Source organism: Pinus tabuliformis, chromosome 8 (assembly GCF_031772625.1).
Source record: "Pinus tabuliformis cultivar Carrire ecotype Pingquan chromosome 8, CPIR1, whole genome shotgun sequence".
In the NCBI taxonomy this organism is placed as follows: Eukaryota; Viridiplantae; Streptophyta; class Pinopsida; order Pinales; family Pinaceae; genus Pinus; species Pinus tabuliformis.
This window is the reverse complement of record NC_142294.1, coordinates 1,665,459,226-1,665,475,285: the sequence shown is the minus strand read 5'-3', so window position 1 is coordinate 1,665,475,285 and position 16,060 is coordinate 1,665,459,226. Positions and strand designations below refer to the sequence as shown.

Here is a 16,060-nt window from a genome sequence, read left to right as displayed (position 1 = left end):
AAAAATGTTAAAAATGTACCTCGAAAAAATAAATGTTATTCCAACATCCACACTTTTCGTTTTCAACCTATTTTTTCATGTTTTTTGGGGTTTTTGGGCTACCCCTTTTGAGGTAATAGTTCTCGTTTGATTGGTAACTATGTTTTCTTTCCTCTGAAGACCCCTTTTGGCGTTTTCTTTCCCATGCTTTATAAAGTGTTCTGTTTTGAATGTACGCCACTGTGTTGCATGCCTTTTCCCATAAAAGTCTAGACAAATCTTGGTCATACATCATAGCCTTTTGTAGCCCCAATTATTGTTCTGTTCCTTCGCTCCGCTACTCCATTCTGCTGAGGATTGTATGGAGTTGTCCATTCTCTTTTAATGCCTTCCTTTGCACAGAAGTCTGTGAAGTCTTTATCTGTGTATTCTACACTATATCTGAATGTAGCACCTTGATATTTTTCCCTGTCGCTTTCTCTACGAGAGCCTTAAACTCTTTGAATAGATCAGAGACCTCATTCTGGTCTTTAAGAAATAGATCTAGGTCTTCCTGGAATAATCATCAATAAAGGTGACGAAATATTCACCACTGCTAAGAGCTCTAGTGGACATAGGACCACAAATATCTCAGTGTGTCAATCCCAGCACGTCATTTTCTCTGTTGTCACTTCTAGGAAATGATGCCTTTGCGTACTTCCCAAGTACACATCCTCTACACACATCATCGTGCTCTTTGTTGAGAATTGGAAATCCTATTACAGTTTCTCTGAGCATCGTAAGTGCTCCATGGTGTAAATGTTCCATCCTCCTGCACCATAGTTCGTTCAGCTCCTTTCCACTGCTATTATCACCGCCTATCAGTGCCATTGGAGAATCGAGCTGCACCCTGTATAATCTGTTGCTCCGAACTCCAATCTGTGTCACATTCTTCCAGCTAGAGTGTTTGACATACACTTTCTTCCCCATGAAGTGTACATTGTACCCCTTGTCCTGCAACTGGGACACTGAAATTAGATTCATACCCAATCCTGGCACATGCAGTATATTAGTAGCATTGGTGCTAGTTCCAGTTTTCGTCTGAAATTCTAGGTTCCTCTTGCTACCTAAGTACATTTAGTTCTATTATCCATAGTGATTTGGAAGTCCATATGCTCCTCCTGATAGCTAGAAAATGTTAAGTTATGGTATGTTCTATGCTTATAACCAGTGTTGATAATATCGGTATCGGGAAAATATCGGCGAGGGTCCGGAAAATATCTTATCGGAAATATCGGCGAAAATATCGGCAAAATATCGGCAAATATCGGCAAGCATAAAAAATGCATAATATATTCATTTTTTTTCAGATTTCTAAACATATAAAGCAATAACAACATGAACTAAACACATTGGCACATAAATATGAAGAAAACACTGATATATATGATGTCAAATAGAAATGATACATCAAACTTCAAAGGCGATACCAAATCCTGCTGATCCCTGATAGTGATAAATTGATAATTGTCCAATCAAGGACTCAAACAAAAATTAAAATAGCATCACACATCCTGTTGATCCCTGATAGTGATAATTGTCCAATCAAGGACTCAAACAAAACAACATCACATATATAAAACTTTAAAAGTATTTCATCATCATGAGTTATAAACTTATATGTAGCAAAAGTTGCAAAACAAATAAAACTAGCAGCTATCTATCTGAGACCATTGGCCTCTCCCTAGCAGCTTTCTTTCTGTCTTGTTCAGCAATTGCTTCACGAGCTTTTTGTATAACCTCTGCACTAGAAACCATACAAGGCATGACATCTGCATCATATGCAGAGAGTTTAGCCAGATGGTATTTCAATCGTGTAATCCCTCCTGACATCTTGGTCCCACACAAGTTGCATGATATATATGCTTGATTTGCCCCACCAACAGCCTCCCCATACTCCCAAAATGGGTCCAAAGCTTTTGGCATATTTGACATTTGTAGACTTGTAGTGAACTAATTCAAACCTAGGGCACAAAAAAAACAAAAAATTGGCATTAAATGAGTATAACTATACAGTGCCCAGCAAACACTCAAGAAACTATTTTAATTTTTAAAGCAACATCTTCATGTTCAGAATTTAAACAACAAAAGCAAGCATAAAAAATGCATAATATATTCATTTTTTTCAGATTTTTAAACATATAAAGCAATAACAACATGAAATAAACACATTGGCACATAAATATGAAGAAAACACTGATATATATGATGTCAAATAGAAATGATATATCAAAGGCGATACCAAATCGTGCTAATCCCTGATAATTGTCCATTCAAGGACTCAAATGTGGAGAACCAATACAAAATAACATCACATATAATAATAAAAGTATCTCATCATCATGAGTTACATGTAGCATAACAAATAAAACTAGAAGCTATCTATCTACTGAGTACTGCCCTCTCCCCCTTTTACGGGAAAACATGATGGGTTGTTTGTCAGGCCTGCCCCTAGTAGTAGAAGGCCCTGACACTGCCTCTGCACCTAATGTCAAATAATGAGTGATAGGCATGGAGCTATGCTCTCCTATATCTATAGCAGATGGTGTTGATGCTGATGCTCCCGCAGTGTCCTCCTCCAGCTCCTCCTCTAAGTGCTGCTGCTCCTCTGACTCCGAGTCCTCCTCTTGCTGCCCCTGCTCTAATGGATCATCTGCCACTGGCTCCTCCGGTTCCAACCATGAAGGTGACTCCTCCAATATGGGCTCCTGAGACTCCACCCTCCACGGAGACAATACATCAATATTGTCTAAGGAAATGGCATCTGGATCCACTGGTGATTCTATTTGCCTCACTCGAAGTCGGATGTTGTAATGCACATACACCAAATCGTTGAGGCGTGCGAACTCCAACCTGTAAGAGTGTCAAAAAAAGTAATGAGTCTTGACTCTTGACTCTTGACACTTGAAGGTCATAAATTAAAAATTAAAAATTACAATAAGTGTAATTGCTCGACTGAAGGCTTGAGTTCAAAGTTATACCTGTTGCGCTTTTTGGCGTGTATTTTCTCAAATACACTCCAATTGCGCTCACACCCTGAAGAGCTACATGTTTGACTCAAGATTCGTATAGCCAAATTTTGCAAATTTGGTACCCTTGCACCATAGCTTCGCCACCAAAGATCTACAACAAAATAATGAAATAAAAAATTCAAAAACTTAAAAGTTAAAAGTTAAAACATAATTAAATTCAAATTTCTAATTTCTAATGAGTGATGACTTGTCACTTACGTGGCATGAAGAGGGCCCTTCCCTTAATGGCATCATCAAAGCCAAATAGGCCAACACAATCCTGATAACTATGTATCTCGCGCATGATTTTGCAACGAAGCTCAGAATCAGGTACCATCCTCTCAATACAGGAATGGAGCCCTTCCATCACCTCGCCATCAAAACGAAAATTGCATTTGTATGCAAATGCAGGGTTGAGGAAGAGTGCTGCTGCATGAATGGGTCGATGAAGCATCCCTGTCCACCGATTATCGATCACATCCCATAACATCATCTGCCTATTAAGGCCAGCAGAACCCTTGTCTGCATAATAGGAACGAATGGCCTCCTTGGCCCTATCCATGCCCTCATACAAATAAGGCATTGCAGGCTTCTCTCCATCCACCAATCTAAGAACCTTTACTATAGGTTCGCTAACTGCACATGCTTCTTGTACTCCACGCCAAAATGTCTCAGAGTACACCATTTTTTCAATGGCTCTCCCATCAGGTCTCCTGCTGTATCTACAACCACGCCAATCATCAGACACAAACATTTGCTTCAACTCGAACTGACATCGAAGCAAAGACTGGAGAGTAATAAAGGTTGTGGCAAAACGTGTGATGGCAGGACGCCGCAACTCCTTGTTTTTAGTGTACCTCCTCATAAGGCTAAGAACAAAAGCATGGTTATAAATAAACTTGGGGATGCTCCTAGCCATATCAAGTGCCTCCTTGATGAAGGAGAGTTTCCCCATATCCTCAAGCAACAAATCAAGACAATGCGCTGCACATGGAGTCCAGAACAATGTGGGATGCCTCTCCATAAGCATTCTGCCGGCAGACACATAATTAGCTGCATTGTCTGTTACGACTTGCACCACATTCTGCACACCAATCTCCTGAATGAACCCATCTAACAACTCACATATCGTTGCTGCATCTTTGATATGTTCTGATGCATCCAACGATTTAATAAACATGCTACCTTTAGGACAATGTACCAAGAAATTTAGAAGGGTCCTACCCTTCCTATCTGTCCAACCATCAGACATCACTGTGCATCCAGTGACTTCCCATGTCCGTTTCAACTCCGCCAATCTAGAGTTGATGTTCTCTTTTTCTGCTTGAAGAATTGGCCCCCGCAACTCCTCATATGTGGCACTTTTGTACCCTGGGCCCACAACAGCAATAGCATCACACATTGGTTGCCAAAATGGATTGGTTTTTGTGATGCTGAGAGGTAAGTCGCTCCAATAAATACACCTCCCCATGACTCTATCTGCTTCTTCCTTCTCCTTTTTTTTATAAAGCGATTTTATGCCAGGTTGTGCTCCAGCTCCTGTTCGTGGAACAAAAAATGATGACCTCGCATTCACACTAGCAGTAGCGCTAGCATGTGATGGTGTGCCAGTTGTGGAGCCCCTCCCACTAGGGCCAGTAGGGCCACTACCCTGAACATCAAAATCAGGAGAAGATATCCCAAAAGATCTACCTGCACGTTCAGCTTTGTTTCTTTCCGCCTCTTCCTTCTTTCTGTCCTTTTCTTCAATTGCCTCAAGAGCTTTTCGTATAAGCTCCGGACTAGAAACTTTACAAATGCCAACATCATGTCCAGGGAGTCTAGCAAGATGGTATTTCAGTCGTGTAACCCCACCTGTCATCTTGTCCCCACACAATTTGCATGAAAGATATGCACGATTTGTCCCACCATCAGGGATCCCATACTCCCAAAATGGGTCCAAGTTTTTTGGCATATTTGTATTTTTGTATTGCTGTTAGCCGCTAACTCAAAAGGAAACCTACAGCACCAAAAAAAATTTGGAATTAGTAACTTAATAACTTATTAAGTAATATATAACCCTTGTTTTTTTAATATATAAATTTATAAAATTCTGAAGAAAAGCTCTGACAGCAATCAAAAAGCTCTAGGTTCAAATCCCTCCTCCATAAATCCAGGGTTAAGACAATCTGTGCCAGCACATACAAACACAAACACACACGTATGGGCTCTACCCAAAGCTCACTGGATAACATTGGCTTCCTCTAGTACTTATAAAGTTATAAGTTATGACCCCAGGAGGTCATGCTGTCACTGGAGGTCTGGTTAGCTGGCTGCTGTATTGTAATTTGTCAACCAGTCAAATTGATGTACTCCTTTTACCTCTATAACGGAAGGTGGAAGATGATGCAAACTTCAAAGCAAACCATGAATGCATTGCTGCAAATACATTATCAGTTGCCAGAAGTTAATACAGTCAGGATCATTTGAATTTTGAACAACAATAGAAATTTGATCTCTCTGTACTCATGAACAATAAACGAAGAGCTGCATATAAATTTACTGATAGGCTGCTACAGTGACCACCACTAGGCTACAGTCTCTATGTGAAACTCTGTTGCTTGGAGGAATCTGATTTGAATTACATCTTGAATTTGCACTATAATTGGTTCAAGGAAGGATTCGGGCTTGATGATGACATAGATAGGCTTCCACTCTTTAAGTCATGACGGTGGTCTGTGGCTGCTTGAGAATAGACTGACTCACTGAGTGACTTGGGCTGCGTCAATTTCAGAGATTTGTGCCTTTTCGATACTTCATTACAGTGATATTATTTACAGAATGCATGCAGGTATATTCCGAAGTGTTTTGGAGTGGTCTTCAATACAGCTGTAACAATTTGGGAATGTCTTTTAATGTAATCATCGCTAACAATAAATATGAGGGAGAAAAGTTCATGTCTCAAAGACCCTTTATGGACCTCATAGCAAATAGAAAGTAGTTTCACTGCATTTTCCTAAAGCTAAACTGCATTTTGCTCATGTCTAGAGGCCAATAATGCAATGTCACTCAGCTTTTTCAAAAGACTGTGCATAAACTGTGATAATTTTTGCCTTAAAAATGATGCATATTACGGTAAAAAACTGGTGTCACTTCACTCTGCATTATACTGTGGCATTTCTTATAATTTGTTTATCAACACAAGCAATGAACTTCATATATCAAAAGCTATTCATGCTATATATCTATAAGCTGTTCACATTCATTTATACACAAACATATGAATATGGAACCATGCTATACACAGTCCATATAACGCACAACACTACCACGCAATCCATACAAATTTACAATGCATTATGTATATATGTTGGGCATTGTGTATATAGTTATACGCTGGGCATTCATATAATAATAATATACCACGCAGTCATACACAATGATGAGATCATACGTGGTATGGAACACAGTGTTGAAATTATGGTCAAATATTAAACCCTCCGCAGCCAAAGTATTAAGTTTTAACGGTTGGGGAATACGTATTACGCTGCACGCATACCTGGAATTTGGAAAGTTGTAAAGTTTAAACACATAAACTGGAACCCTCCGCAGCCAAAACCCTCCGCAGCCACCGTTCGAACTTCGCAGCGTCTCCAGGCTCCAGCTCTAACGAAAACTCGAAACAGAAATGGTTCATTTACGGCCAAACCCCAATTTATAAATGCTGCCGGCGATTTTTAGGGTCGTCGCGCGATATTTGTAAAAAAATCGCCGAGATTTCGGATATATCGCGAGAAATTCAAAACTAGAAAAAATCGCGAGAAATTACAGCCGAAATTTCGTTTTGGTAAAAATCTCGCGATATTTACGATTTTCGCCGAAATATCGGCGATATTTTCAACACTGCTTATAACAGTTTACTTCTTTTTCTTATTATATTCCACAAATTATCAATCACATGTATATAAAGTAAAGTGCAGATAGAACATTAAACGATTGACAGAAAACAAGCCAAGACAAGAGACACAAGATGTGGCGGCTAGCCAGGGACAAACCCCACAATGTGTGGGGAAACCCTTCGATCAAATCTTCTTTTATCTGCAATAATTCAGCAGAGAGAAATAGTACAATAAATCTGATTTATATCAGCAGTAGCAAACCCTAGATCAACAACATTAGCATTAGTGGCTTCATCATCAAACTAGGGCAGACGATATCTCACAAACCGACTGTCGGATTGACTTCATTCCACCACCAAAAGTTGTGGCTTCCAGAGAAGGTTCAGATGAACCTACAACGCAGTTCAGATGAGGAGATCTTCTAGGCCATGTAGGTCAATCTTTACTTCTGCAGTTGTAGCTTCAGTGTCAGCAGTTTCCGGCTTCAAACTAGGGCAGTCGATATCTTGCAAACCGTTCATCGAATTGACTTCATTCCACCACCAAAAGTTGCAGCTTTCAAAGGAGGTTCAGATGAACCTACAGCGCAGTTCCAAAGAGGAGATCTTCTAGGCCACGCAGGTCAATCTTTACTTATGCAGTTGCAGCTTCAGTTTCAGCAGTTTCCGGCTTCAAACTAAGACAGTCGATATCTTGCAAAACAGAGAGAGATTTTTCGGCGAAAATCACATGGAAAATCATTTGTCGACGCGTTTCGAACCAACAAGTGTGGTTCATCATCAGGACAAGTTGATTTTCCTGACGATGAACCACACTTGTTGGTTCGAAACGCGTCGACAAATGATTTTCCATGTGATTTTCGCCGAAAAATCTCTCTCTAATTTGATATGGATCACAGAAGCCTGAACTCTATTATTTTGCAAACCGTTCGTCGGATTGACTTCATTCCACCACCAAAAGTTGCGGCTTTCAGAGGAGGTTCAGATGAACCTACAACGCAGTTCCAAAGAGGATATCTTCTAGGCCACGCAGGTCAATCTTTACTTCTGCAGTTGCAGCTTCAAGTTCAACAGCGTCCGGCTTCACATGTGTGAGAGAGAGACCCATGTCAGCGCAGTAGAGAAGAGACTCATTTCTGCGCAGTAGAGAGAGAGAGATGTGATGAGAAGTGTGAGTTCAAATGAGGAAAAGTCCTCTTATATTTATACACAACGTTGGTGGGTGAATAGATGCGACTGTTGGGCTTCTGAGCCTACATGAGTTGTAGGTCGGCTTGATAATAATTCCATAATCAAAATAAATTCATATCTCCATGAATACTTATCGGAATCAGATGATCTTTATATCAATCCTACACCTCTCGACGAGAGGAATCTAATAAAAATATTATCAGCCATGAATAAGATGACCCACATGAAGTTTTGCCCTGGTTGCCAATTTTAATAGAGAAATATTCTCTAACTCCTATTATATGCGCTGAAGCTCCACTATAAATATCCCCGATAGCAGATGATGCTAAACGTGATAAGCACGTGAACTCATCCTCCAACCTGGAAGATAATTCTGAGGCTTCTTGACAGTTGATTATGACCATGATTTCCTATGTTGTTTCTCCTCTCTTTCCTGATGTCATTTTGTACCAGCAAACTACTGCAAAATAACTGCGTCCTAGCTGAAGATATGCTCAGCAAGGAAAATACTGCTGCTCCCTCTGCCTCTAGTAATCTTTGATTTGGAAATTTTATTCTCTGTTGACTCTCTCAAAGAAATAAACTTTGCTAAAAAAAATTGACCCTCCTGGCCAAGGGACTGCACTGCCTCTGAGGGTTTTGAACTGTTGCCTACGCAGAGTTTTGGAATTCCTCTTCCTTCTGCAGCTAAGCTCTCTGGCTTTTATCTGTGCTCTGATACCATGTGAAAATTTCGAAACCTAGAACCCTATTGCAGCGACTAATAATATTTCTTCTATTTGTTAAATTAATTAATCAAACTATTTGCAGTTTCCTACAACAAATATTGAAATATATACGATGCAGCCTTCACAAAACAATACTGTGGAAAATAAATGTTGGAAAATTAGAGAAATTTTAGCACACATAAAAAATTGACAGTTATTTTTGGACAATTGTCCCTGGAAAAACCCAACTTGGGAAAACTGGTGCAACAGATAAGGGTTTCTTTATTAATTCTTCAACATAAATTCAAGTACAAGAATTTAGACATTAGAACAGAGGAAAAATACTGAGAGAAATTTAGTGACAAATTTCTCACTCTCCACAACGACTCCTTGACCCTGAGATGAACCCTCTGTCCATACGCTGGGTTTCTGCGTCACCCTATGTGCAACAACTACGCAAAGCTCTAGTGGACTATGTCTCTCCTCCTTCTTTCTCTTCCAGAACTCGTTCTGCACTTCCTGGATCACTGCTGATACCCTCTCTCTCTCCCCTGCATCTCACCCTCTAGCTCTATCTCCTCTGCTGAACTTCAACCATTAAGAAAATCACCTGCCTGGGCAACTGAGTCGCTGCTAGTGTATGTTCTCCCAAGCCCCATCGAGTTTCTTCTTATAATCTCTCGTTGAGGCATCAACAACCAAGATTAAAACATAATCGATGACAAAGATTAACTAGAACTCGATCCATGTCTTCTTCTAGAAGATTTTCACCATGATTTAGTTAGTACCCTTTAATTAATCAGATTTTCTAAATTTAGACTTCCGAACCATTAAAAAATATTAATTATTTTAATTAAGTCGTCTCTAGGTGGAATTTCTAGAAATGATTTATGGGTTTTGGAAAATACATGTATTCTAGACTCTCCACCAAATTTCGTGGTTAGAACACATCCGATGCCACAAAAATTAACATAGGTGAATTCTCTTACTTTGATCACTGCTTGTGATGTATTTTTACTTTACTTTATTAACTTCTTCCTTCCTTTATTATTGTTAGTGTTCTATATCATCAAACAACTACCAAATCATAAAGAACAATGAGGCAATAGGACATAAGATATAGGCGACCAACTAGGGCCAAAACCTCTCCAACTGAGAGGAAAACCCACCAGAATCCTTCTCTTCTTTATAGAACTTCAATTGACAAATTCCAAGACCTATGACACTTGACCAAGACCCTCCAAAACCAAGTCATCCATCCTTCTTGATTAGCTTTCTGTACACAACTTCCAGCAATAAACTTCGACCTTCTAGTTGTTGATTTTTGGTAGCATTAGATGTGCTCTTAGATTCAAAATTTGTAGGAAGGCTAGGACACATGTATTCCACAATACCCATAAATTGTTTTGGGAAATTCCACCCGGAGATAGTTTTATTAAAATAATTAATTATTTCTAATGAATGCCTAAGTCTAAACTTAGGAAATTAAAATAGGTAAAGGGTATTAATCAAATTGAGGGTGAAAGGTCGTTGATTACTCAACTGGAGGATTATAAGGACTTCAATGGGCATTTGGAAGACACACTAGGTGGACACTCAGTTACCCAAGTAAGAATGATTTTCTCACTGGTCGAAGTTTGACAAGAGGAAATCGAATCAGAGGGAGAGTTGCAGGTGAGGAGGAGAGAGGGAATCAACATCAGTCGAGAGTGCAGGAGCAAAAAGAAGACGTAGAGCAGACGAGGGACAGTGCAGAGGCAGTGACGTTGGTACCAGTGTGGAAAAAGTCGAGAAAAAATCAGTTGGTTGGCCGATTAAATCAGCCGATTTTTTGCCGATTTTTTCCGAGTTGAAAAAGTCGGGATTAAATCGAAAAAGTCAGGATTAAATCAGGACTTTTTCCAAAAAATCGTGAATGAGGTAGTTTCTTTAACGATTTTTTATTTTTATTTTTTAAAAAAATCGGGATTTTATTGAAAAAGTCGGGATTTTTTTAAAAATGAATATTTTTGTATTTTTTAATTTTGCCGACTTTTTCAAAAAAACTCCCGACTTTAACGAATTTTTCAACTTCTGGACCCTTGCCGATTTAATCTCGACTTCGACATTTTCAACATTGGTTGGTATTGCATAGTCCTTATGCAGAAGCTGACGCAGTGAGACATAGAGAGGGCAGCAGGTCCTCTCCAGAGTCAGAATCTCATTGAGAAGCATGAGAATATTGTTTGTAAAATTTCTCACAGAAATTCCTCTTCTATTCTGCTGGTTGTATCTTTTACATGAGATTTTTGTTGAAGATCAATAAAGAAACCCTCATCTGTTGCACCGGTTTTCCCGCATTGGGTTTTTCCGGGGGAAAATTGTCCAAAAGCAACCGTGTCATTGTGATTATACTTGTGCTAGTATTTTTCTTTGCATTTACTTTCCAAAGTATTTTAATTGTGAAGGTTGCAGTAGAATTTATTTCGATACGTGTTGTAGAAACACTGTGAATAACTTATTTCTAAATTAATAAGTAGAAGAAATAATTATAGTCATTGTTGTTGGATTTCTATTCAGAAATTTTCACACCAGCAACTTCTCCATGAACTTCGACTCTAGCAACAATTTTTGCAACTTCGACCTAGCAGCTTCAACAATCTTCGACCTAGCAGCTTCACAGCTTTGATCTAGAGGAAACTTTATAGCTTCGACCTTGCAGCTTCACATCTTCAACCTTGCAGCTTCATAGCTTCAATGTAGCTTCTGAATTTCGTCTAGTCGAGAAACTGCAGAAACCCTATTGAAAGAGAGAGAGAGAGAGAGAGAGACCCAAAAACTTCGATCTTGATTTTTTTCTTCTTCTTCTTCGTCCTTTTCCAACTTCTATCTTGAGGAGATTGAACTTGCTTGAGTGAGTGTATAAATGAGGTTGAATTCCTTCTTATTTATAGGCTTGAGAGGGGTACAAATTGCTATCTTGAGGCCAACTTGTCCCTTCATGTAGGTCAACTTGATCTTTGTGCCATGACGAGATCTTGGAGGGTCTTTTGACTCTATTTTGACTCAATAAATTTTTCTTTACAATATCTAACATGCCCATATGGTGTTTCAATACTTGATAATGACTCAATTGACTTTATGACAAACCTAAAAGCACTCAATGGGTGCTTGACCTAAAAATAAATTTTCCTTGAGCATGAAACCCATGCCTCAAGAACACAAATAGTAAATTTTTCATTAAATACATAAAATTATGATTACATATGCCATTATGAGGACCGAACCTAGTTACATATTTCAACACTCCCTCTTAACTAGGGAGGTATTCATAATCCATACAAGGTACTTGGACGTTCTCAATCTGAAGAATTCTCATAAGAAGGGTCGGATTAGTAACCCATTTGTATAACATCATGTCATCCAACATTGTCACATAGCAAGGCCTTGACTAATAGCTCTATCTCTCCACAAGATTAGATCACAATGCTAGTGAGACCAATGATTTATAAACACCCTCATCATTGTCTCTCTCAGAACATACCCCACCTGGGTTCTCTCTGAGTGTGTTCCACGAAGACTATTCTTATCTTGGATTCCTAGTCCTCGATGAATATCGGTCTTTTACGATTACTCTTATCTTGGATGCCCTACCACATCCTCAAAGAGTATCGAATGCCAGATGCTTACCCAATCCTCCATTCTTTCTTCCCAAGTGAAGACAAGAATGATGTGTCTACCTCTCCCTCTCAACTAGGGAGGATATACCCATTCCAATGAAGGAATGCACCCATTCCTATAAAAGGAATGTACCCAAGCTCCCTCTTAACCAGGGACTTGACCAAGCCTCCCCTTAACCAGGGACTTGCTTCCAACAACTTTCTAGGTGGAGATCATGGGACAACTAGTTGCTTGTAGGACTCCCTCTTTCGATGTCATGAATTTCTTCTTTGTTATGGAGCCTACATCTTTTGGGACTTCTTCGTAGGGCATTGACCATCCATCACTTTCATTCATGAATCATGTCAGTCATGTCATCCTTTCTTTCATCGGAAAGTTATTCATATCTGGCTTTCCTTCATACAACTACCTTATCCACATCATGTTTTCTTCAGGATATTATCATCCCACCACATGAGTATCAGTTGTAGATTACATCTACAACTCTTCCTTTGGTAGCCCTGCATTAGCCCATCCAGATATTGTTCAAAAATAAAAAATGAACATCAAATTACCTTTGTGATGATCTTGCATCATGACATTTTCTTGTTGTATCATCATCTTGTATTTATATTGGCACATCTCCAAAAAGATATTAAATGTCAAGGGTCATCTTCCTTAACAGACTTATTTGGAGTCTACATACCTGTTCCATGGAGATGTCACAGTCAATTCTTCTAGTTATCTAATGTTGATTTCCTTTCTTCACATATTGCTTCTCAGGAACTTCCATTCATAGTTCCTTCATTTTTATCAACCACCTCATATTCCATGTGAGGACTTATTATGTTGATTTCATCTAGTCAATATGTGAACCATGCCTTTATGCATCCTTCCAAAGGAGGAGATCCCTTTCTCTTGATCATGCTCATGAGGTGGAGCATTTATCCATGCTATCTGCAACTATATGACATGACTCAATTTTATCAAATACAAGCATACATACCTCATCTCTTCCTTTTGGTCATCTAGACTTCCTTCAACAACTTTCTTGATTGAAAGAACTTCAATCACCTTGACTCGCTTCACTTCTTTTGAGATCATACTATCATTCCATGAATCCCATACAAGGTGGAATTCTCAGCGAGACACTTGCTTCTTCCAGTAGGTGAACCTTCCGATGAAGATTCCAACGAAGGATCTTGATCATCCTCATCCTGCAAATGCTCCTTTTTGAATGATGTATGATGAGCTCTATACTAGATGACTTTCTTTTTCCCATAAGTACTACTTATGCTTCTAATGAGGTTACCAAGAGCTACATCCTTCTATAGGTGACAACCATAGACTTCTATTTCAACTATCTTTCATGCTTCTTTATGATGATGTCACGAGCTCTTGCTTTCAATTGTATGCTTCTATGATGCCATCTCCTAACATGATGCATCTTATAGTGATTCCTACCATGATAGTTATACTTTACAACATAAAACTTGAAACAAAAACTTGAAAAGAACTAGGTGAGGAAGACTATCTCAATCATAGTAGAGATCTTTTACTTCCTCCTTGGATTTCTTCTTTTCAGCTTCTTCCACTTCTTCAATGATATGGGCTTCTTCCCTTCCTCTTTTGTTGTTGTCCTTCTTGAGCTTTGGACAATCTCTCTTGTAGTACCCATATTCATGACAATCATAGCATTGAACCTTCGACATGTTCTTCTTCTTTTTCTAAGGACCAAACTTCCCTTTTCTTCTAGACATGGCAGCAAATGCTTGAGCTTGCTTATTTGATCCTACATTGATTTTTGCCTTCATCCTGGTTTCTTTGGTTTTGCACAATGACCATAGTTCATTGAATGGAGTAGCTTCATTTTCCCCATATATGCTTGATGTGAAGTTGCCCCATTCCTATGGTAGTGCATTGAGTACTATGGTACTCATTTCCTTGTCAGACATTATTTCTCCCAACTCTTGGAGTTGGTCTCTTATTTCTGACACCCTCATAAAGTATGAGGTTATTCCTTCTTCTTTTGATATCTTCATCTTGTAGAGCTTGAGCTTCTTCTTTTGGCGGTTCAACAATTAAACCCTTAACATGACCAATGACTTCATTTTCTATGAGGATCAAATCTATCCTCTTCTTCCATGCAAGAAAGTTTGACAACCCAACCAATTTGTTGCTCTCCTTGCAATATGAAGTCATTTTGACATATTCAAATATAGATATAAAAATACTTACTTGTCAAGTGAAGATACTCCTAGATGATGAAATCTTCAACTTGATGCCTTCTTGATTTTGATGATGATGTAGATAATAGAAGATGTATTCTTGGTGAAGATGTCTTTCTTCAAAGGGAGACCACATTGATTCCTTGATGATGATGACAACACTTTTCCTGCTTTTCTTCCTCCAAGACAACGTTAGTTAAACTTGTTTCATAACCTCAAATTTCAACACTTCCTCAAAATTTCGGCTTGTTGTAGTAGTTCTACAATTTCGACCTTTTCTGCAATAACCCTAGTTCACACGTGTGGCTAGAAGATGGACAAATTTTCCTCCTTTCTACTTTGCTTGACTTGACTTCTTTTTCTTGTTATTTCAGCTTGCAAAGGAGACCTTTCTTGGCATAGAACTTGATCCTTGATGGTGGCTGCAATTCGATACTTGTTGCTGCAAAAGGATGTCTTAATACTTCACACATGTGGAGAATATAGCCCAGAAAAACAAACCCAAAAGTGCTTCGCTCTTCCTTCCTCGTGATAATGATTGTAGAATGTGTGAGTTTCCCAAGAACACTTCAAGTGTGGAACCCTTCTTTGGATGAGCTAGGGTTTTGAGGTCTTCTTTGATGCTCCTAATTATTCCTTTTCAATATGATGAGAGGGTCAATCCTTTTTGATGATTGATTCTCTTGTTGTTTCCAAGATGATCTCTTTATACTTCGGCCCTAGAGTATCCTTCTTCATGTTGCCCTTCCTTGATGTAGTCACCTTAGCTCTAATACCATGTTGAGAAATCTAGGGGGCAACAAGTGTAGGTGATTTCTCTTACTTTGATAAATGCTTGTGATGTATTTTTACTTTACTTGATTAACTTCTTCTTTCCTTTATTATTATTAGTGTTCTATGTCGTCAAACAAAGACCGATTCATAAAGAACAATGAGACAATAGGACACAAGATATAGGTGATCAATCAAGGCCAAAACCTCTCCAAATGAGAGGAAAACCCACCAGAATCCTTCTCTTCTTTATAGAAATCCAATTGACGAATTCCAAGACCTATAAACCTTCACCAAGACCCTCCAAGACCAAGTCATCCTTCCTTCTTGATGATCTTTTCTTACATAGCTTCCAACAACAAACTTTGACCCTATCAACAATTTTTGCAACTTCTACCTAGCAGCTTCAACAATCTTCGACCTAGCAGCTTCACAGCTTCGATCTCGAGGCAGCTTCACAACGTCGACCTCACAGCTTCACAACTTTGACCTTGCAGCTTCAAAATTCTGTCTATCCCAGAAACTGTAGAAACCCTAATGAAAGAGAGAGAGAGAGACCCAAAAACTTTGATCTTGATCTTCTTCTTCTTCTTCTTCGTCCTTTTCCAACTTCTATCT

The 16,060-nt window shown here is 38.9% G+C and overlaps 2 protein-coding genes across 2 annotated transcripts in view; one reads left to right on the top strand and one right to left on the bottom strand.

Moving 5' to 3' along the window:
- The window catches only part of LOC149242577 (ureide permease 5-like), a 178,872-nt gene that overhangs the window by 118,654 nt on the left and 44,158 nt on the right, over positions 1-16,060 (top strand). The window lies entirely within an intron of this gene.
- On the bottom strand, positions 1,371-5,024 carry LOC149242578 (uncharacterized). The gene is made up of 3 exons (XM_089374287.1): positions 3,249-5,024; positions 3,000-3,141; positions 1,371-2,871 (listed from the first exon to the last, which is right to left on the bottom strand). The coding sequence occupies exons 1-3, from the start codon at positions 4,981-4,983 to the stop codon at positions 2,397-2,399; spliced, it is 2,352 nt and encodes a 783-aa protein (XP_089230413.1). The 5' UTR covers positions 4,984-5,024; the 3' UTR covers positions 1,371-2,396.